The sequence below is a fragment of the Phocoena phocoena genome, chromosome 15 (genome assembly GCF_963924675.1).
Source record: "Phocoena phocoena chromosome 15, mPhoPho1.1, whole genome shotgun sequence".
In the NCBI taxonomy this organism is placed as follows: Eukaryota; Metazoa; Chordata; class Mammalia; order Artiodactyla; family Phocoenidae; genus Phocoena; species Phocoena phocoena.
The window spans coordinates 51,326,308-51,348,798 of NC_089233.1; the positions used below are offsets into that span (position 1 = coordinate 51,326,308).

At 40.9% G+C, this 22,491-nt stretch overlaps 1 protein-coding gene across 1 annotated transcript in view; it reads left to right on the top strand.

Moving 5' to 3' along the window:
• Positions 1-1,031: 1,031 nt before the first annotated feature.
• Positions 1,032-22,491, top strand: part of PAK5 (p21 (RAC1) activated kinase 5) — a 121,633-nt gene continuing 100,173 nt past the window's right edge. The window contains exon 1 of the mRNA XM_065892266.1: positions 1,032-1,235. Coding sequence (XP_065748338.1) covers positions 1,032-1,235 — 204 coding nt within the window. The remainder of the gene's footprint in view (positions 1,236-22,491) is intronic.

Here is a 22,491-nt window from a genome sequence, read left to right on the forward strand (position 1 = left end):
AGGTGGGATTCAAACCCAGGTTACCTTACATGTTTTCAATAAATGTAAAGCATAAAGTAACCATTTTACATTATTTTCTAGAGGTATCCCTGTCACAGGGTGTTTTAACTAGGTAAACTACATTGTTACAAATAAGTAAAATACATTGTACAAAATTCTAAATATTCCGTGAAAAGTGGCTCTTCCTCCCTGCCTTGTCCCCCTGGCTCCCTTCTCTGCAGGCAAAGCCAGTCAAGTTTCTGGTGTATCCATCCAGAGGTATTTTTAATACTTGCAGCACTGACTTTGTGCCAGGTACTTTTCAAAGTGTTTTACAAATGTTTACTTGTTTAATCCTGATAATAATTCTATGTGGCAAATAGAATTATTAACTCCATTTTTCATGTTTACGCATATTTTTCCACACAAATGTTTTAGATTTTAAGTGCACACCACACTTTGAGATGCTTCTCCCTGTGTCCTAGTCAGCTTTTGCTTTGGTAATATCATGTAACAAACAAGTACAAAATCTTAGTGGCTTCATGACAAACATTTATATCATACTTGTAACTCAGCTGTGGCTCAGTTGCGCTTGGCTCCAAACTGGAGGTCAGACTTGTGTCTGCTTCATGCATCTCTCCTTCCAGAATCTTGGCTGAGGGTGTATTGCCCACTAGAGAGATCTTCATGCCAAGTAGCAGGAGCATAAGAGGGAAGTGGAAACATACAATACCTTCAGAAACCACCACCCTGAAGTGAAGGATGTTTTCCTCCATGCACAGTCCATTAGTCAAAGAGAATCACATGGCCAAATCCAAACTCTGTGGGTCAGGAAACTATATATGGCAAGTGCAAGGAGAGAACACAAACTTTTGAATGAAGTTATCTAATCTACACACCCTAAAAATACAAATTCTATCTTTTGCTACTGATATATAGAGGAAGAATTGAAAAGATAGAACTCTGAATGAATTACTAATTTTCCTATGGTCTTCTGCTGGCAACATATAAATAGCTCCCTGTTTCTGTTTGCATTTCTCAGGTTTTCCACCATGTTTGGAAAGAAAAAGAAAAAGATTGAAATATCTGGCCCATCCAACTTTGAACACAGGGTTCATACTGGGTTTGATCCACAAGAACAGAAATTTACCGGCCTTCCCCAGCAGTGGCACAGCCTGTTAGCAGACACGGCCAACAGGCCGAAGCCCATGGTAGACCCTTCGTGCATCACTCCCATCCAACTGGCTCCCATGAAGGTATGGCGAGGATTCTGTCTTTAAGTTGGCTTAAGAAGCATGCTCTCTCATTTGATGCAGTGAGCCATCTTTACGGGCGAGCTATCAAATGTGTAAATCATGTATTTGTTTTTAAATATCCACAGATTATCCACAATCATCTTCAATGAGTATAATGTTCACCACTTAATTTTCATGTAAATTGCAACACATAAAAAGGAACCTCAGCTTTCAGATGTGAGGTTTTTTTCATCAGACTCATACAATATAGTCACAAAATAGGAAATTTTCATTTCTACTTTTAATGGTGTTTGTTCTTTATACTAAAGAATATTATCCACCCACTCTGGTAAATATTGGCAATAATCTCTGAGTAGACATTGTGTTAGGCAGCTTTGTGTTGTTTTACATTTGTCCTCAGAATGTCTAAACTTTTATATAAATAGTAATAACAGTTTTTTTTTTTTTTTTTTTTTTTTGCGGTACGCGGGCCTCTCACTCTTGTGGCCTCTCCCGTTGTGGAGCACAGGCTCCGGGCGCGCAGGCCCAGCGGCCATGGCTCACGGGCCCAGCCGCTCCGTGACATGTGGGATCCTCCCGGACCGGGGCACGAACCCGCGTCCCCTGCATCGGCAGGCGGACTCTCAACCACTGCGCCACCAGGGAAGCCCCAGTAATAACAGTTTTTAACAATAATAAATGATTTATATATGTGTACACACGTACATGCATATGCGTATATGCTTTATATAAAAAATCAAATATATATTTATAAGTATATATAAATTATATGTATATAGTCTTCATAGTCTAAGATCTATTTCAAATAAAAGATGAAACATTTGAGTCCTAGAATAGTCTATAATTTACCTTAAAAAAATAGCTAGTAGATTTTTAAAAGGAATGTTCATCAAAATAATTGCATTAAAGTCGAACTCAGACCCAGTACATTTCAGATATGTCAAGAGACTACAAAGAAAGTCCAGCCTTTGCAGTTTCCTTCTGCACCTCAGAATGATAAGAATTCCCTGGGTCATTTCCCAAAAGCTCCCTATGGGAGTTAAACATCATTGAAGCTTATCATCATGTTATCCAATAGATTAGATTTATATTAGTAGGCATCTGAGCTACATAAACACCTTATTCTGTATTAACACGCATATTGAATACACTGAGTTTAAATGATACATAAAACAACAGTGGATGCATTTTTAAAGGGAGTAAAGAAGGAACCTATCTGGTAAATTACAAGAAATTCTTATAAGAGACCACCTGAGTTGAGTAAGTTGGAATTGTGATTCCATCATTTATGCATGGTCTTGGTCATTCTATTCTAGTATTGAACATGTGGGTCTCTTCTGCCCAAAGATCTATACAGAGTGTTCTAATCCTGCATCTTGTGAATCTGATGTTCTGATAAGATTTTGAAAGTTTTCAAGCCAGCTAAAATGTAAAATACTAAGGAGATAGATATTTGAGAAGATAAAACTTTAGGGACAAAAAGGAACCTCTTATTCTAAGCAGGTGTTGATTGATATTTAATAGAAACTGACCAATTAACCAACTCAACTGGTTAATATTAGTCAGTATCTTACTACTGAACATGATTTTCTTCCGAAATAAAGACTAATGCCTCACTAATGACTAAATAATAGGCTGGACCTTATCTAAAAAGAAGTTGAGATTGGAAAGAATTTGCTTTTTAGTTTCACTATTTTTCTCATATTCCAAGTTTTTATAAAACCCAGAAAACAGAAGACACAGTGTGCCCAGAAAAGTTATCTGCTATTGATCAACATGACAAAGGAAAACTGCCCAAATGAAACAAGGGCTATTTTTTTACCCCTGAGTATAATCATTTGATGAGGAACATTCTGGAAGAAAGTAGTTAAAGGCCCATGATGTGCTTTCATATCAGGGAATGTGGTTATTACAGGGTCAGGATAGAGTACCATTTATTTCACTATGGTTTTTCACTTGTCCAGGTCCTAGAAGGTCCTGGCTGGCAGTGAAGTAGGAATCTCCCATCTCAGTGATAATCCACCATGGTCAGTGGATGTAGGACTTAAGAGAACTTTCTAGCTCATCTCTTCCATCTCCTGGATGGGCTGGCTCATTATCCTCTCAGACTTAATTTATGAGCCACTGATTGGAGCAAGATTTCCTAACTGCTGAGCTCCTGAGCCCAGTGATTCTCTTACTCACATCATGAGCTTCCTAGCCCTGATGCCAAATGTGTGAGTATCCAGTCTGCGTGAAACGTGAATGTTTGTTTTAGACACTTAAATGCTAACAGAAAGACGTCTGGAAAATACATCTCGAGTATGCATCCAGTCCTGGATTTCTGAAAATTTCAGGCACAGTTTTACCTGCAAGAAAAAAATAAAAACAGACAAGGAGTGACAAAACAAGAGTCAGCTAGGTTGAGTTTTCCCCAGAAAGAGCGGAGCTAATTAAATTAAATACTTTCTAACTGGAGGACCCCCAAGAAATCCATATTTCATACTCTCACCAAACTCCTTTAGATAGAGCCTCTCTTTCTCCAAATCCCATGAATGCAGTTGGTGCTGTCAGCACATATTGAATCAGGGTCCAAGAGAATCCTACTGACTCTACCAGCCTCTTGGAATAAGGAAAATAAAAGGTTGCAGAGGCCAAAGTATGCCATGAGGTTTGGATGATCTCACTCGTTGGAAATGACTTCTCTGTAGAAATCTTGCAAGTGACTTGAGAAGGACAAATTATAAACCATGCAGTATATATTGCAGAAGTTGGAACAGTCTTTGAAATACGAAGCCATAAATGAATTGATAGAAAGGAATGAATAGGTAGAGTGGTGCAGATTTAAAGCCATTTTGGCAAAGTTTTTTTAAGTTAAGTAGAATTGACAATTCTAATTTGGTCAATTTGTCCTTTGAAGCAGACAAAGGAAAATGAGAAAACAGATCATGACATAAAAGCAGTACTGGAAGAGGTGTACAGTGCCTTAGGTGGTGGCAAAGTGCTGGTCCTTCAGGGTTGGTCAGTAAGCTTCAGGCCAGCTGGTTCTGAATGGAAATTCACCATTGCAACCAATACTCACTTCTCTGATTGGTTAAAGAGCTGTTCCTGTTCAAACCTTCTTTAAAGTACATGTCACAATCACCAGGACATACTCTTCTATGTAGATTCATTTAGGTCAGTGTCTCTCAAACTATAGTCCAATAGAATCACCTGGAAGGCTTGATAAACACAGATTGCTGGGCCCATTTCCAGAGTCTCTGATTGAACAGGGCTGAGATGGAGCCTAAGAATTTGCACTTCTAATAAGTTTCCAGGTGATGCTGTTGCTGCTGGTCTGGGGACCATGCTTTGAAAACCTTGATTTAGCTAATTACAAAAGAATTTATCCACATAATATATCAATACACGTTTATACTGGCCAACATTTCCATAATCTCAGAAACCAGGAGCCACAGGTGAGCTCCAATTTGTGTCAAAAGTTAAACTTCAGGTACCCAAGCCAAAGGTGTGTAGGCAAGGTGAGGGTGGGGTGGGGAGTGCTTTTTAAAACATAAAACGTTTGGCAAATATCTTTGAGAAACTCTTTTCTATATGTAACATCATTTTGTCCACAAGAATGTCATAAGCAATAATACCAAAATTCCTGCTGAATTAGATACATTTACGTAAAGGACAGGATGAATGGTCACGTTTGTTCTTGCCCAGTGGTTCTCAAACTTGGGCTTTCAGCAGAATCTCCTGAGGAGCTTATTAAAACCAAGATTCCTGGGCCCCACCCTAGAGATTCTGCTTCAGTAGTTCTAGGTGTGCCCCGTGGTTTACACGTCTAACATGCTCTCAGATGGTGCTGACGCTACTAATGGGTGGAGACAACTTTAAGAACCACCGTTTTAGGTGGACTGAAGCTTGAGCTTAGTGATCACCCTCTGTAACAGCCCAGAAATCATTTAAAAATGCTAAAAAATTATAAAGAGGATAATGTTAAAAAGCCTTTATATCACAGCATTGTAAATCAACTATACTCCAATAAAAACTAAAATAAAAAGAATAAATGGGGACTTTCCTGGTGGCACAGTGGTTAAGAATCTGCCTGCCAATGCAGGGGACACGGGTTCGAGCCCTGGTCTGGGAAGATCCCACATGCCATAGAGCAACTAAGCCCATGTGCCACAACTACTGAGCCTGTGCTGTAGAGCCCGTGAGCCACAACTGCTGAGCCTGCTCTCTACAGCCTGCGAGCCACAGCTACTGAGCCTGTGTGCCACAACTACTGAAGCCCACAGGCCTAGAGCCTGTGCTCCGCAACAAGAGAAGCCACTGCAGTGAGAAGCCCATGCACCACAACGAAGAGTAGCCCCTGCCAAAATTAAATAAATTAATTAATTTTAAAAAATAAATTAAAAAAAAGAATAAATGGCCATTTAAAAAAGCCTTTATAGGGCTTCCCTGGTGGCGCAGTGGTTCAGAGTCCGCCTGCCGATGCAGGGGACACGGGTTCGTGCCCTGGTCCGGGAGGATCCCACATGCTGCGGAGCGGCTGGGCCCGTGAGCCATGGCCGCTGAGCCTGGGCGTCCGGAGCCTGTGTTCCGCAGCGGGAGAGGCCACAGCAGGGAGAGGCCCGCGTACCGGAAAAAAAAACAAACAAACAAAAAAAAGCCTTTATAGCTTCTCTTTAAAGTGAACAAATAGCATATCTTAATATTGCTTCAGATTTGTTTTTCATTTTCAAGTAAAACCATAGAAATAATAGTATTATTTGGCATATTTCAATTTTATTAAATGATGCTATAGTGTATATAATATGCTCTAACTTGCTTTTTACTTAACATTGTTTTAAGGTAAACTCATTTTCTGCAAATCAATATGAATTTATTTAAAAATTATAGCTGTTTACAGCTTCTCCGTTTCTCAGTGAAGGGATATTGCCAAATATGTGCTATTTATAAATAATGTCATGAATATCTTTGTTCTTGTCCCCTTGGGCACATGGTGAAACATTTTTTTGCAGCAGTTCTCAAAGTTTGGTCCAGAACCCCTGAGGGTCCCTCAGACTATCTCAGGGAATGGAAGATAAAAACTATTTTCATTATAATACTAAAGCATCATTTGCCATTTTCATTCTCATTCTCTCCCAGGTGTACAGTAGAGTTTCCTAAAATCTACATGGCATATGTTAATGTCCTTGGTCTGGTACCTAATGGATCTTGTGCTTTGTATTCTTGTGTTTCTCAGTTTATTTCAAATGTAGTAAATATTGATAGATAAAACATAAACCAAAGTCTTTTGTGGTCCTCAATAATTATAAGAGGTTCTTGAGACCAGAAAGTTGGAGAACCATTGTCTTAGTGCTGACATCAAATTTGATTATCTGTGGCTTCTACAACTCGCTCCTCACATACTACCCAGGGTTTTTTTGTGTTTTCTTTTCTTCTTATTCTTTTTGTTGTCATTGTTTTAATTGAAAATAGAGAGTAGTTTTCTCCAGTTGGCTAGTGATCTTCTGGGATAAACAGCCGTCTCACAGATTATTGAATGCAATACTTCATCCCTTTTAGTGTCATAGAACATAATTTCTCCAAGAACTTGACTTCTCTGGTTTTGAAGTCATTTAAAATGCCTCCGTCCTAGAAAAAGGAACTGTCCTATACTGTTGGTGGGAATGTAAATTAATACAGCCAATATGTAGATTCCTTAAAAAACTAAAAATAGAGCTACCATAATAATCCTACTTCTGGGCATATATCCAGAGAAAACCATAATTCAAAAAGATACATGAACCCCAGTGTTCATTGCAGCACTATTTACAATAGCCAAGACATGGCAGCAACCTAAATGTTCATTGACAGATTAATGGGTAAAGAAGATATGGTACATAGATATAATGGAAGACTACTCAGCCATAAAAAGAATGAAATAATGCCATTTTCAGCAACATAGATGGACCTAGAGATTATCATACTAAATGAAGTAAGTCATACAGAGAAAGGCAAATATCATATGACATCACTTATATATGGAATCTAAAAAAAATGATAGAAGTGAACTTATTTACAAAACAGAAATAGACCCATAGACCTAGAAAAGAAACTTGTGGTTACCAAAGGGGAAAGGGGGGTTAGGGATAAATTAGGAGTTTGGGATTAACATATACAAACTACTGTTTATAAAATAAACAACAAGGACCTACTCTATAGCACAGGCAACTATACTCAATATTTTGTAATAACCTATAAAGGGAAAAGAATCTGAGAAAGAATATATATCTGTATGTATAACTGAATCACTTTCCTGCACACTTGAAACTAACACAACATTGTAAGGCAACTATACTCCAATAAAGATGTTTAAGAAAAAGAACTCTTCCTAGAAATAGACATTCGGTATCTGTACCAAAGGTTTGGGAGCTGATTTTAAAATAACTTCAACCTATACTCCAATAAAAAAAAAACCTAAGTGGATTCATTTAAAGGTCAGATCCAATTTTTAAAAACTCTTTGGGTTAAACATAATAGCTGAAGTTTTAAGATTTTTTATTGATAATTTATGAAGTTCAGATTTAATCTTGAAATACGTAAAAAATAAACTTTTTTGTTTATTAAGAAATAATTAAATAAATTATTTTAAAAATAATAAAGTAAAATGCCCCCATCCTTACCATCCCCTTTTCTAATGTAGCCTTCAAATCCTTTCTAACAATCTTCTTTTTATCCTTTCAAGTTTGAAGAGTCACAGAGTCTAGCAAAGCACACTGGCTCTGCCTGGGTCTGTGTCCTCTCCATGGTCTCTGGTAGTTCATAATCTTCCAAAGCTGAGCTTCCCTCTTCCTCATCTGCTCCTGACCATTGCATTAAAAACCACTCTACTCACACAAACAAGTAAAATCAGGAGAGGTAAATCCTCAGGTCCAGCCTCCCCATTCTTGAAGACTTGTACCATTGTTTTGTTTTCTCCCATGTCATAGTTTATGTTGAAGTGTCTAATTACTTTGTAATTCTCTATATTTTCTCCCTTTTTGTGATTCACAACTTTGCATTCAGGATTTAGGTTTCCAGAGCCACATCATCCTTCTTAGCCCTATCTCCATGGGATTCACACTCTCCTAGAATGTTTTTTGAAAATTGCCTTCCTAGAACACAGGACAACTCTCTGATATTTTCTGGCATGATCTCCCTTTGACCCAAGGTAACAATTTCTCACAAGGTTCCTTCTCATTTCCGCATCACTGATGTGCTTCTCCTCATTGGTCAGCATCCAGTCTAGAGGGGCTATTTCTTTTAGGGCCACCTCCACCTTCTGAGAGTTGTCATCAAGGAGTTCAAACTGTGTATCAGATGGTTGTCAGGCTCTTAACTGAATGAAACTTCCAGCAATTCCGAGAGCTGCCTCATCGTGACTTTTCTGGCACCTGTCCCTGTTTCGTGACTTGTAACACGGGAGCCTCACATTGACCTCCAGCTGGGCTGAGTGGTTTCTGTCATTTTATTTTCATCCTGATATTGTCCACTGGGTCCCCTCTTAAAGCTCATGGATCCCCCGTGATTTTCTTACCCTCTTAAGTCCATGTGGTTTGATCTACCCCTTCTTTTAGATCTGTTTCCACTAAAATATAATGTTGAGTGTGGAAACGTCTTAGAGCACTAAGTTCAATGCCCTGACGTTCACCCATCTAAGCATTTAGAAATGGGAAGAGGAGGCCCAAGGAGTGGGCACACTGGCATCTAAGTCCAAGATGCCAGTTACAAACTGCGTAGCTTTAGATGAGTCATCTACCTGCTACTTTGAACAGAAGTTTCCTTGTCTCTAAAATGAGGGTGCTGGTATTTCTCTTGCAAGCTTGAATGGCCAGATCCTAACTGTATAAGGAGGTTTGGTGTGTGGAGAATACATTCTACTATCTGTACTTAGTTTAATAACGTGATAAAATTATGGATCTATTAAGTAATATTTCAGAAAAATACCAGTACCTACTATTAAATTAATTCCATTGATCAAATTATCCGTTTAAACATTAGTCAAAATCTCCTAAATATTTCAAGAACATCATAGGTGGAATGTATCAAGTTTTCCTGGCTGCTTCAACCATAAATGCAAAAAAGTAAATGCATGCAAACAAAAACAGTAAAGACACATAAAATATCATAATCGTCATCATAATGGCTGTAAGATATGTTGTTATACCTACACTTAACCTCTTACAAAAATATTGGTATTGTGGTTTTGCTTCCTTTCCTCATTATTTTAATATATATTTTGTAATTTCTCAGGTTATACAGCAATACTTATTTTTAAACCTTCCTATGCTTATTAAAGTCTTACCAAACCTAAAAGATAAAAGATACCACCTCAGACAAGCTTTTAGGTACTCAGTAAGTAGAACGTAATGTTGTTTTTGTTGTCATTGTTGGGAATGATGGTAGTGGTGGTATTGTTACTGTTATTTTCTCAGAGTTTATGTCCTCCTATGTACCCAGGGTTGCCAAAACTTGTTAACTCAGAGCCACTTCTGAGATCTGTATCTTTAAAACTCCCAGGATGCAGAAATTTTTACATTAATTTCACTCATTCATGCAACTAATATTTATTGGAGGCTCACTCCATGCCAGGCATTGTGCTAGGTGAAGGGGTTGTCCATGTGAACAGGAAATGCCAGGTCTCTGTCCTGGGGAGCTGGAATTCTCATGGGAAGATGGACAGTGATCATTTAAATAAGCAAACAACACAGCTACAGTAGCAATAAATGTGACGAAGAAAAGAAAATATCATCATACTATAAAGTAACTAAGGGTGCAGCCATTTGTAGTCCTTGAGGATTGTCCTTCCATGAAGGGGATGAGGGAGCCAAGAAGGAGAAGGCCCAGGAAGGGTAGAAATTCACAGGTGGAAGGAAGGAAGAACTAATTTAAAGACCTTGGGGTGGGAACAAGCGTGGCGAGTTAGCCTTTGTGGCTGTAGCAGAGTGGGCGGGGAGAGGAGGTGGGAGATGTGTTCAGACACAAGGGAAAGAGGGACTGGATGGTGTGGGGCTTTGTAAACCATGGTCAGGGGGTGCTATTGGTTAAACCCTCATCCGTGAAGGACACAGGTCTCAGATCAAGAAATTGTTCTATTACAAAATAAATCGATTCATTTAAAGGTCAGATCCAATTTTTAAGTGTGCCAGTGATATTGATTTGATATGCAATCCTGCAGGTTTTAGGGGCATATTAATTAAATGGGTATGAATAGTTGAGACTTCGGGAGTCCTTCCGACTGACTCTATGACTGTCAAAAGACATTTAAGAAAAACACAGACCTCTTACAGAAGAAATAACATGTGTTGTAAAGATTGTTAATTTTTTAAAAAAAGAAAAGGTAATTATGAAATGAAACTTTGGGGGCAGGTTACCTCTATTCTAAAACCTCTCAACAAAAACACACCACTTGGAAACACCTACAGCAGTGTCTGTTAAGTTGACTGGAACCAAAGTGCTCACTGAGAGGACAGGTGATTAACCTTTGCTAAAGTTCTAATATTTCTGCACTATTAAACCAGTGAGGACAACAGACTTGGCCTCTCACACTCCCTTGGTGCCCATTACTTTCTGAAACCTCTTCTTCCGTTTTCAATATGCCTTCTCAACCTTCCCACTGCCACAGAGACTGTGGAAGAAAAACATTACACTGACCCCAAATTCTCTCACTTGCCTAAATTCAGAAGATTTGGGCAAGGTAAGCTTTGTCCCAAAGGAGTGGATAAGGCCAAACCCAAAGCTAGATTTATTATCTATCTTCATTTCTATGATCCAACCAAATCTGGAAACTTCTGAAAACCATTTTCCATTGTATAAATGGGGTTAGTATTTGGTATGCCCCATGCCCACCATGACCCCCACCTCCACTCCACCCTCCCACACACAGCCACCTCCAAAAGTAAAAAAAAAAAAAAAAGTAAAAATTGACATCCACAACTTATACGTACCATCTTTCTTCTTTTGCTGCAGTGTTTCACTTAAGCTACTTCCTTTCAGTTGGAGCAGCCTTAAGCTCATATAGCCTAGTTGTTACTCCAAAAAACAAAGACTGATGTTTTCAGGGCAGAAGGAATCATCACAGGAGATTGACCCCTGCAGGTACTCACCCCTTCTTCCATTTTGAAGAGAGCAGGATACTAACCACACACCTCATCTGGGCTCTCAGCTGGCTCATCCCGGCACCCATGTGACATTTCTATACTCAAAAATGACTGTATCTCACACCTGCAGCTCATGGGACAAGTAGAAAACAGCTAGACTTTCATGTTCCATGATCCTACAATGTGGAGGATCCTAGGTTTTCAATGAAAAGTGGACCACTAAGGCCCCATGAACAAATGCTCTTAGCCACCTCCTCTCAAGAGTTTGGTATCTGCCTAGCCCTAAAGGTAAACATAAATAGAATGTACCATTTTAAAGCAATTGTCAATCATCAGTTGTATTGGAAAGTAATTTATGACTAATTGATGGTTAGGTCTGTTTCCGAGTGCCTCCTCTCAGCCTAAAATCCCTGGCCCAGCATTCCTGCGGTGACTGTGGTCTCTGACTGTAGCTCCAGGGAGGAGATGGACAGATCCCACACAGCAACAGAATACAGGCACCAAGATGCAAACGACTAAGCATTCACATGCCTGCTGCTCCCTTTCTGTCCATGGTGGCCTCGCTACTCCCTGAGCCGATCATATCTGAGGTCAAACACGAACCCTCAGATCACAGGCATTGCTCCAGACTCGTGTTGGTTTCCCATTGAGTGGCCTGCTCTGAACTTCTGACAGCTGAACTCCTCCAGTGAGGATGTTTGTGCTTTGATAACTGGGAAATTCTATATACAGAGATGATGTTCTCAGGGATGCATTATTTGCCCCAGCTCTTCTCTCCTGGCAGGGGTGACCTAACTGAAAATAGTCCTTCTAAATCCAAAGGCAAAAGAATGTGGCTCCCTGTGGCTCCCATACATGCTTGAAACTTGAAAGATTTAATTTTATCTTTTATTTAGCATCTCAAAGAAATTGGGGCACTAAGATGGCAGCTGTAGGCTTCTTGGGGGGCACTGTCAAATCCTATAGTTTTTAATCGTTTTGTCATATAATTTTAAATATAAGCATTAAATCATCGACTCTAAGCTAGTAATAAAGAACTTCATCAATGCTTTGATCATTTCCAAGCTGCACATCACCATCCAACTGATTGGATGCTACTACTATTACCTATAAGGTGAAAATTGCAATGCAAAAGCTGTACCCAGGATGGCAGTAATCTAAGAGTTTGCTGTACTCACACAATCCATTGCCTGTTGAGAGTCTTTGTATTTGTTTTCTATTGCTGCATAATAAATTACCACACTCATCATGGCTTACAGGAACACACATTTATTATCTCAGTTTCTGTGAGTGTGGAGTCTGGGTTCTCTGCTCAAGCTCTCGCAAGGCTGTGGTCAGGGGTCAGCTGGACTTCATTGCCATCCGGAGGCTTGACTGGGGAAGAATCCACTTCCAAGCTCATTTAGGATGTTGGCAGAACTCGCCTCCTTGCTTTGGAGAACTGATGGCACTTTGCTTCCTCACAGCCAGCAGGAGAGCAAGAGCTACCTGCTTGGAGTTTTATGTATATGTCATAAATTAATCATGAAGTGATGTCCCATCACTGTTGTCATATCATGTAACGTAACCATGGGACAGGTGACATCCCATGACCTTTGCCATATAACATAGCCCACAAGTGTGGATGTGGCATCCTACCACCTCTGCCATGTTCTATTGGTTAGAAGCAAGGCACAGGTCCTACCCAGGCTCACGGAGAGGGGATCACACAAAGACACGAGCACCAGGAGACCAGAATCATTGACGAGCCACCCTAGGGCCTGTCCACTCTGGTTCTCACTGTCCCTCCCACATGCAAAATGTATTTATGCCAGCCCAAGTTTCCCATCTCATCTTGTTAGAGCATCACCTCAAGTTCAGTGGGGGCCAGGTGTGGGCAGAACTGCTGGGGCACCATTGCCCTCCCTCTGTGGAACTGTGAACCCCCAGCCCTCCCAACACACGATGGTGGGGCAGGCATCGGATAATCACTGTAGACATTCTGGTTCAAAACAGGAGAAACGGAAGGTAAAAAGGAGTCACCAGTCCAAAGCTGCTGTGAAATCCAGCCTGGGAAATGTTGAGAGTTCACTGGTTAGGTTTCAAACTTGGGGATAATCCTCTGTGGCTCAAGCCCTGCTCTCAGGGTACTGTTTCTGCCCTTCTTTCCCATGAAAAGTAGCCTGTGTTTGCAGCCAAGTAGTTTTATCAGCCTGCTTTCTATTGCCGGTGGAATTGGGGAAGGGGGGCTCTGAAAGCCTCCTGACGTAATATCTTGGTCCCTTGCTGTCCAAGTTGGCAGTACTTGTATTGAAACAATTTCTCAAGAACTTCGTAGACATTGTGTGGTTATCACTGTGGTGCCCTCCATGAGGCAACGGCTCAATATCCACAGATATTGTTAAGATGAACCCTTCCGAACCTCGGCCTCACCTGAGATGGCTGAGGGGCAGTGCCTTTAAGCTTCCTAGTTTTCTGGTTTGATTGAGAAGGTCTGTGGGGCACACCCTTAATTTCTTCAAAAGGCCTTTTATGTGACTGCATACCCTGACCTTGGGTCTTTCTTGGGTTTTTTGTTTTTGTTTTTTTGATGTGGACCATTTTTTAAGTCTTTATTGAATTTGTTGCAATATTGCTTCTGTTTTTTGGTTTTTTGGCCACGAGGCATGTGGGATCTTAGCTCCCCAACCAGGGATCGAAACTGCATCCCCTGCATTGGAAGATGAAGTCTTAACCACTGGACCTCCAGGGAAGTCCCTTTCTTGAATTTTTAACTGAGAGTTGGTTGTACTGTCACACCCTCAGCCTTTATTCTCAAGCAAGCTTTCCTGAGTGCATGTCTTCATTTTCTCACCTTTGCCATGTAGAGAGGCTCAGAATTTTTTAAGTCATGAGATTCTGGTTCCCTTTTTTAAAAAAAGTTCTTCCTTCAATGAATCTCTTTCCTCTTACATTTTACTGCAAACAGAAAGAAGAAACCAGGAAGCAGTGACCACGCTTTTCTTGGAAACCTCTGTAGATATGTCACGAAATTTATCACTTACAGCATCTGCTTTCCACATAACTCCAGAAGGCAATTTTTCTAAACTTTCTGCTGGTACATAGCAAGGATCCCCCTTCCTCCGGTTTCCAGTAACACGTTCCTCATTTGTTTCTGTGCCCTCACCATCTGCATCCTCAAAGTCCAGATTTCTAGTAAGAGGCTGCTCATGGCAAGTTAGACTCTCTCTACCTGTTCCTCAACATCCCTCTAGCCTCCACCCACTTCTGGTTGCAGAACCCCTGTGTTGTTATGTATTGAATCCCCGCCAAAAGCCACATGTGATTTTACATGGTAATAGGGTTTTAAGGGAGGTAATTAAGGTTGAATGAGGTCATAAGGATGGGGCCCTAATCCAGTACAGCTGGTGTCCTTATAAGAAGAGGGAAGAGGTGCCAGGGATGCACAGGAACACAGAGAAAAGGCTGTCTGCAAGCCAAGGAAAGCAGCCTTAGGAGAAGCATCCCTGTAGATACCTTGACCTCAGACTTCCAGCCTCCAGAATTGTGGGAAATGAATTTCTGTTGGTTAAGAAATGTACCAGTACCAGTCTGTGGTACTTTGTTATGACAGCCCTAGCAAACTAAATACTCAGGTTTGTAGGTATTTGTTACAGCAGCACCCCACTTCCAGGCACCAAAATCTGTATTAGTTTTCTATTGCTACTACTGTGTTGTACTTTCTATTGTAGTAAGTTATCATAAACTTAATAGCTTCCAACAGCACATATATATTACTATCCTCACTGTTGGTCAGGAGTTGGGCACAGCTTATTAGCTGGATCCTCTGCTCAGGATCTCACAAAGCAGAGATCAGGGTGTGCAGTGAGCAGCCCTCCCAACTGCTTTCCTATCCAGGGGCTCAAATGAGGAAGAATCACTTCAGAATCCATCTAGGCTGTTGGCAGAATCCATTGCCTTGTGGCTTTGAGGGAAGAGTACTGAGACCAGAAAGGAAGAGAAGCCAAGAGAAGGTGTGTTAGTGAGCAGGTAGCTGCTGTGCAACTGGGTCTCAGTCCCGCTGAGAATGTGACTTTGCAGGACGCAGCTCAGAACTGTCCCTGCAGGAAGCGAGGAAACTGGGCCATATGTCCACCAACTCCAGTCTCTCCCTGGTTGTCGACTGCTCCTGGGAGCTAATTCCTGGCAAAATCCAGCCTCCCCATATTTGGCCAAGCATTCCCCAGCGCCAGAGGACGCCTTCAGGTAAAGAGACTTGGGTAGCCCTCAGGGTGGAAAGGAATGGCTGCAGGTGGCCTCCTAAAGTGGGCTGAGGACTTAAAGGCACAGCACCGGTGCAGCTGCTAGCAGTATAACACCGGCTTTCACATCTTCAGCAAATGTGTTTTGTGGGCCTACTGTGTTCTCAGCAGTGAAGCTCTGGAGGAAGACAATGCATGGTCCCCCCTCTACAGGCACACAGTCTAGTGGGGGAGATAGATTTATCAATATAAAGACAAAATAGACTATCTAACACTTAATAGAATATATAACAATAGATTATATAAACACTTTGTTATGAAAACTTTGAGAGTGGAATGAATTCCTAGAAAATGCAGGGAAGGTGTGATCTTTGTATTTTGAAAGAGTGTAGTCTTCTATTCATTCCTAATGAAAGGATACCCCTTAGATAAGAACATAAATTTACAAAGAGGCAGTAACAATGTCTTGCTTAAGAGCCCTCTAGAGTCAGACTATCCAAGAGAAGGCCCAAATCTTGGTCCTGCTCATTCTAGATGTTTGACCTTGTGCAAGTTACTCGCCCCCTGTGTGCCTCAGTTTCCTCATCTGTTAAAAGCAGATATAGCAGTACTGCCTCATAGGGCTGGTGTAAGGGCTGAACAGTCAAATACATTTAAAATATTAGTGGTCAATACATTTAAAAAGGAAACAAACCCAAATATCTCAAGTACAAAGTATAATGAAAATTGCTTTTTTAAGAGAAAATTTTGTATTTTCTTTAATTTTTAACTTTTATTTTACATTGGACTATAATTGATGTACAAAGTTGTGTTAGTTTCAGGTGTACAGCAAAGTGATTCAGGTATACAGATACATATATCCATTCTTTTTCAGATTCTTTTCCCATGTAGGTTATTACAGAATACTGAGTAGAGTTCCCTGTGCTATACAGTAGGTCCTTGTTGATGATCTATTTTATATATAGTAGTGTGTATATGTTAACCCCAAACTCCTAATTTATCCCTCACCCCTACCTTTCCTCTTTGGTAACCATAAGTTTGTAGGAGAAAAATATTTTGACTTTGTTTCCTCTCACAATCAATAAATCAAGGACCACATGCGTATGTCTCAGTGGTATAGATAACCCTGTAGTTTTATAAAATGTGAGTTCTCAGGAGTTCATCAATTTTAACAGCAAAACACCCTAGACCTCTTTCACTCAGGAGTACTTTCACATGTGAATTTCCTCAGGGCAGACTCCCAGTGACATCTTCCACCTCAGACCTGCAGCATGCTGCAGGCCATTCCTTCCACCATGAAGCAGGAGCCAGAGAAATGACGGTCCCCACAGAGCATCTGTGACATCAGCAGGCCCCGCCTCCCTGCCCTGTCAGTTGCAGCATCTCCTTAGATCTGCCAGCCGTTGGGGTGAGAAGCCCCATCCACGGGAAACTCCAAGCCATGTTCACTGTCTGAGGGCTGCAGGGGTGGGAAATGGGTGTTTTGGTTTTCTTTTTTTAAAACAAAAAAAAAAGCACAAAAGAAGAGGTACACATAGAAACAGGTTTCTTCAAAACCTGTGTCCTAAAGCCAGATGCCGCATTTTTGGAGCAGGAAGCTGGAGAAGTTAGCGGAGTGCAATAAAATCTTCAAAAATGAAACTCTCGGGCTTCCCTGGTGGCGCAGTGGTTGAGAGTCCGCCTGTCGATGCAGGGGACGCGGGTTCGTGCCCCGGTCCGGGAGGATCCCACATGCCGCGGAGCGGCTGGGCCTGTGAGCCGTGGCCGCTGAGCCTGCGCGTCCGGAGCCTGTGCTCCGCGGCGGGAGAGGCCACAGCTGTGAGAGGCCCGCGTACCGCAAAAAAAAAAAAAAAATGAAACTCTCTGTTATGTTTAGCAGCTATTTTTATTCAGAGAAGCAAATATGCTCCCATAGGGAGTCACTTTTAATAACCTTTCATTGTTTTAGCATATAACACTTATTCATCACAAACAGGTTAGTAAATATAGAAAACTATGGAGAAGAAAGACCTACCGCATCTCCACTGTTGAATTTTGATGTATTTTCTTCCATCGGTTGAAAAAACATACACACACACACACACACACACACACACAGACACACACACACACACACACACACACACACACTTGGGAAAAGCAAGATTGATTACAATGTTGATGCTGTTTTTATTTCATCTTTTTTACCTAATGCAGCAATTCCCAGACTTTCTCAGTTCACAGCGCCAGTGAATCTGGTATCTCAGTAATTTTGTCACAGCACCCCCTAGGCAAAAAGAAATAGTTAATCATTTTATTTATTATTGATAAATACATAGTTCAATCCAAACAACTTAAATATTTATGTCCTAACAAATAGTACACAAAATTAAGATATTTTATGTCATTCTGAAAGAAACACTGATGAAAACGTGCACATCTGCTGAGCACTGCACTTCTTCTTCAGCCTCGGAAGCAGGTTGGATCCCTCAATACCTCACACTCGTTTCCTGTTCCACTGATTTTCACAAAGCCTGCTTTTTTTATCGTGACAACTGCCAAACGCACATCTTTACATTCAGTGATGTCATCAACAGGCATGTAGTGCAATTGAGTGTAGAACCTTGAACTACCTTGAGCTGGTGATTTACAAGGTGTCATGTCATATATACAGTATTTAGATGAAGGGTGAAAAATATATTTGTTGATAGAATCATGCACAAATAAGAAATGTTATAATAAAAATTCTTGTCAACTTCAGAATTGTTTTTTAAAAAGGCTAGACATTGCTGTCTCCTTCAAAACTTTAAAATATCCTACCACACTCATGAGAGTTCACAGTAGTCCTCTGGGGCACTTGGATATACAGTTTGGGAACCGTGAACCTAACGTATTGTTATATTTTCTGCAATATTATTTTTAGTGGCCAAATTAGGACAAATGTGTCAAGATTTGAAAACCCTCGTATTGTTGGAAATTTATGTTGATTACTAGTTTATTTTTTATTGATAAGTTCATTATCTTCAAAAAGATAAGAAGTTATGTTCTTTGATTAAAAAAGTGGAATATTTGAGGGCACAGTTACTACCTACTATAGTTATTTGGCTTGTTTACATTCTCACCTTGCAGTTTCAGAGCCCAGTTAGTCTAATTAGCTGGTAGCACCTGCAATCGTGAATGCTATGATTTTCTGTCTTCTAGATCCTATGATCCTGGTGGTTTCGTCAGTGACTTGGCTTTAGGAACAATAAGCCTAAAACAGGAAGCAATTTTGTAACCCATCGGCCATGCTTCACATTTCCAAGTTAATGACTAAAAATAAAGCCAAGGAGTTGACAAGACTTTGTAAATTAGCAACAGCCAGAGAGAAATTAACCTAGAACACAGAAAACAATGCAGGCAAGTTTAACAAAAATGGTCACATTCCCAAAACTCTGATTTTTGGTAGCTTCACACCAAAAACTTGGGCGCAGCACTATTCCTACCCCGTTGGTGAGCTTGGCTCAAGGAAAGACAGCGATTTGCTACTCAGCTTTTCGCTTCTCTCCTTGGCACAGCTTTATAGACAACAGTTCAGGGTGGGAGTTATGTCTTCAGTTAAGGATGGATCCCTGCCCTGTGCTCGGTTAACATTCCCTCAGCTCCAAACTACATCTTCCTGCCTTTTAAGGTTATTATGTGAGTCAAGTCAAAGAAGAAAGAAAGAAAAAGAATAAAGGTGGTGATGGTGGGCATAATAATAGAGGTGGTTGGTGGAGGTGGTGATGGGCGTGGGGACAGTAGTAATAATACTTTTTAAAACCTTCATGAAAGTCTCCCTGTACATGGAAAAAGCCCACAGCTCTTTTGTGCCCAGTTATAAAGTTCAGTGTCTACAAACCAGTGTGAATATTGCGTACTTGTATTTCTTGCTTCCAAGTCTGCTGGTAATAGATTCTCAACGTGGTTTTCTCTGGGAGGGATGTGAACTCCCTCTGGGGAGCAGGGCTGGGGTTAATTGTACTAACACATTTGAATAGATAGATATGACCTCGTCTGAGCCCTACTAAGTGAGGGTCGGTATGTCAACCTTATTTTACAGATGGGAAATCTAGGCTCAGAGCACACAGGCGCTTCTCACAGGCCACACAACCATCACATGGTAGAGGTGGAACTCAAAAACTGCGTTTAAGACAGATGGTAGTTGCTGAGGGTATACTGGCATTAATAGCATATTACAAGGCAGGGCTGTGCAGAGAAACCAGAACCCTCAATTATCATGAGCACAGATGAGTTGGAAGAAACTCTGCTTGCATTATCTCTGTAAGTGGAGAAGGGGAAGGAGGGGAAAAGATGAACGTTTTCTACATGTCTTATGAGAGCACAGGGTAGGAAGGAAATATAGCATCTTTTGGGGGGACACAGTGCATCTCATTGGGGGAATTAGTTGGGATTTTGTTTTCAAAATATAGTAAGGAAGGAGAAATCTGATCCTAAGAGCAGAGAAAGGGGAGAGAGAATCCATTGTTGGAATGGAAAAGTGGGACCTCCAAGTTAATGAATGAATGAAAAGCAATGATGAAGGTTAGCCCAATCCTGGGCATTGCATGAAAAACCTTCCTGTAAGCACCTTCCAAGCATTCAAGATCTCTTGATTTCTGATTTGTTCACTGCATAGATACCTTTAGTAGGTTTTCAGCATTTCGTTTGTTCATCAAGCTGGGCATGGTGCAGTGCTTGCTGAGATGTGAGATAACTAGCAGAGGCTAAAATGTTTATAGAATCGGACCAGATTTGAATTTCCCGACACAATTCTCCTTTGCCTTATTTCTTTTTATAGCAAAATTCTCTATTTCTGCCAAATTCCGAGAGAGGTATATTTAAGTCTCTCTCTAGGATTGTGATTTTTAATATACTTTTCTTGTAACATTTTATTCTCTGATGCTGGACTTCAGATGCAGCGTTGAGTTAAACTTTTTTTTGACTTCGGGGCATACTGTCACTCTGGAGTGGGATTGCTGGTCATGGGCATATGTACACTTAAATTTAGTGGCACCACCGGATGGCGATCCAGAACAGCGACACCACTGCACCCCAGCCAGTAAAGCACAGGAGTGCTCATCTCCTTACACCCTCATCATGCCTTAGCATGACAGTGATAAACCTTTCTAATATTTTCAGCTCTAAGGAAAGTGTCATTGTGGTTTTCATTTCCTCTCTCTAATTGCTAATATGTTTGATTATCTCTTCATATCACTGTTAACTGTTGGACCACTCCTTCTGTGAACTGCCTTTTTTCAGATCGTTTGCCAATTTTCCTACTGGTTTTCCAGTCTTCTCAGTTGTGTTGCAAAACCTTTTTCATTAGTAAGTTTGTTCAGTGCATTTAATTTTAAATGCCCCCCTGTCTGATATGTACATTTCCAAACCTGATTTCTTTTTGTTTATGCTTATCTGATATATCCTTAACTAATACTGTATTTTTGTGTGTGTTAACATATTTTTGCACGTAGCATTTAGGTATTTGGTTTTATGACATTTTATCTTCACTCAGTCTGTCATTTATTAGAAGAATTCAGTACATTTATATTTCAGTACCATGACTCATATGCTTGATTTTCTTTCTGCCATATTAGTGTTTCATTTAATGTATATTATTATTTTATTCTTTTCCTTATTTCTTTGCTAATTTTCTTCATTGCTTTTCATTCATTAACTTGGAGGCTCCACTTTTCCATTCCATCAATGGATATCTCTCCCCTTTCTCTGCTCTTGGGATCAGATTCCTCCTTCCTTACTATATTTTGTAAACAAAACCCCAACTAATTCCCTCAATGAGATGCACTGTGTCCCCTCAAAAGATACTATATTTCCTCCCTACCCTGTGTTCTCATAAGATGTTTAGAGAATTTTCTTCTGCTCCCCTCCTTCCCGTTATCCACTCAATACGGATGCTTTTATTTCTCAAACACCTCCCAAACTTTTAAATTTTGATGAAATTATTTTACATTTCTATCCAGCCCACCAGTTCCTCTGTTGAGACGTCCTCAGTACCCAGGCCTTGCTAATGTCCAGCTGCCCATTGGCCTCGGAAGCCATTTGGTGGAGAGAACTAGACAGACTGGAATTGAACATGGAGAGGGAAGGAGCGATGTTTGGGTCATCGTGGTTCCAGAATCCTCCTCCTTTCTGCCTTCTGTGTTCCTTCCAAAGAGACCTGAATGCAAATTCCCATTCTTCCATTTCAGGTTACTTTGTTTCAGCAAAAGCCTGCTCCATGCTGCATGCTGGGGATGCAGCAGTGGATAACTCAGGCAAGAGTCCTTCCAGGAATGTTTACTCCAGAGGGGAAATAATTATAGATGTGGTGCAGAGCTAGAACTCCAGAGGGCTGTGATGGAACGGCAGTGTGTTCTTCTCACATTTCTGCTCTCCATGCCCACCTAGTTTTCACAACAAACCTCCTGCCCTGTTAGGTTCACTCTAAAGGTGTCCTATTCATTCCATTTCATCTTTGGACAGTGTTTAACCAGTGCATACAAACAAAGGTGGCCAAGATGATGGGGAGTCTAGGGCAGAGACAGTTTGGCAGATGGTTGAGAACACTGGTAATCCCTGGTCAAAGACTCTGGGGAGGAAGGTGCAGGATGGTTTTCTTCAATCACTGAGTGGCTGCCCCACAGGAGGGGAATTCAGGATCCTCTAGGAATCCCCTGGAAGGAAACACAGGCAGAGCAAAGTAGAGCAAGCACAGAGAGGCCTCAGAGCTGCACACTGAGTAGAGCAGGTTTTGGAAGCAGTGTGCGTTCTCTGGCAGTGGATGGGGCTACCTTGGAAAGTATTGGCCCAACTACACACATAGGAGGGAGCTGGACACAGCAGATGGGGCAGCAGTAAAGGCCAGGAAGGACTGGAATAGAGACATTTGTTGGGAAACTTGGTGTCCGAGAGGCTAAGGACACCCAGGAGGGGGAAGGGTATTGG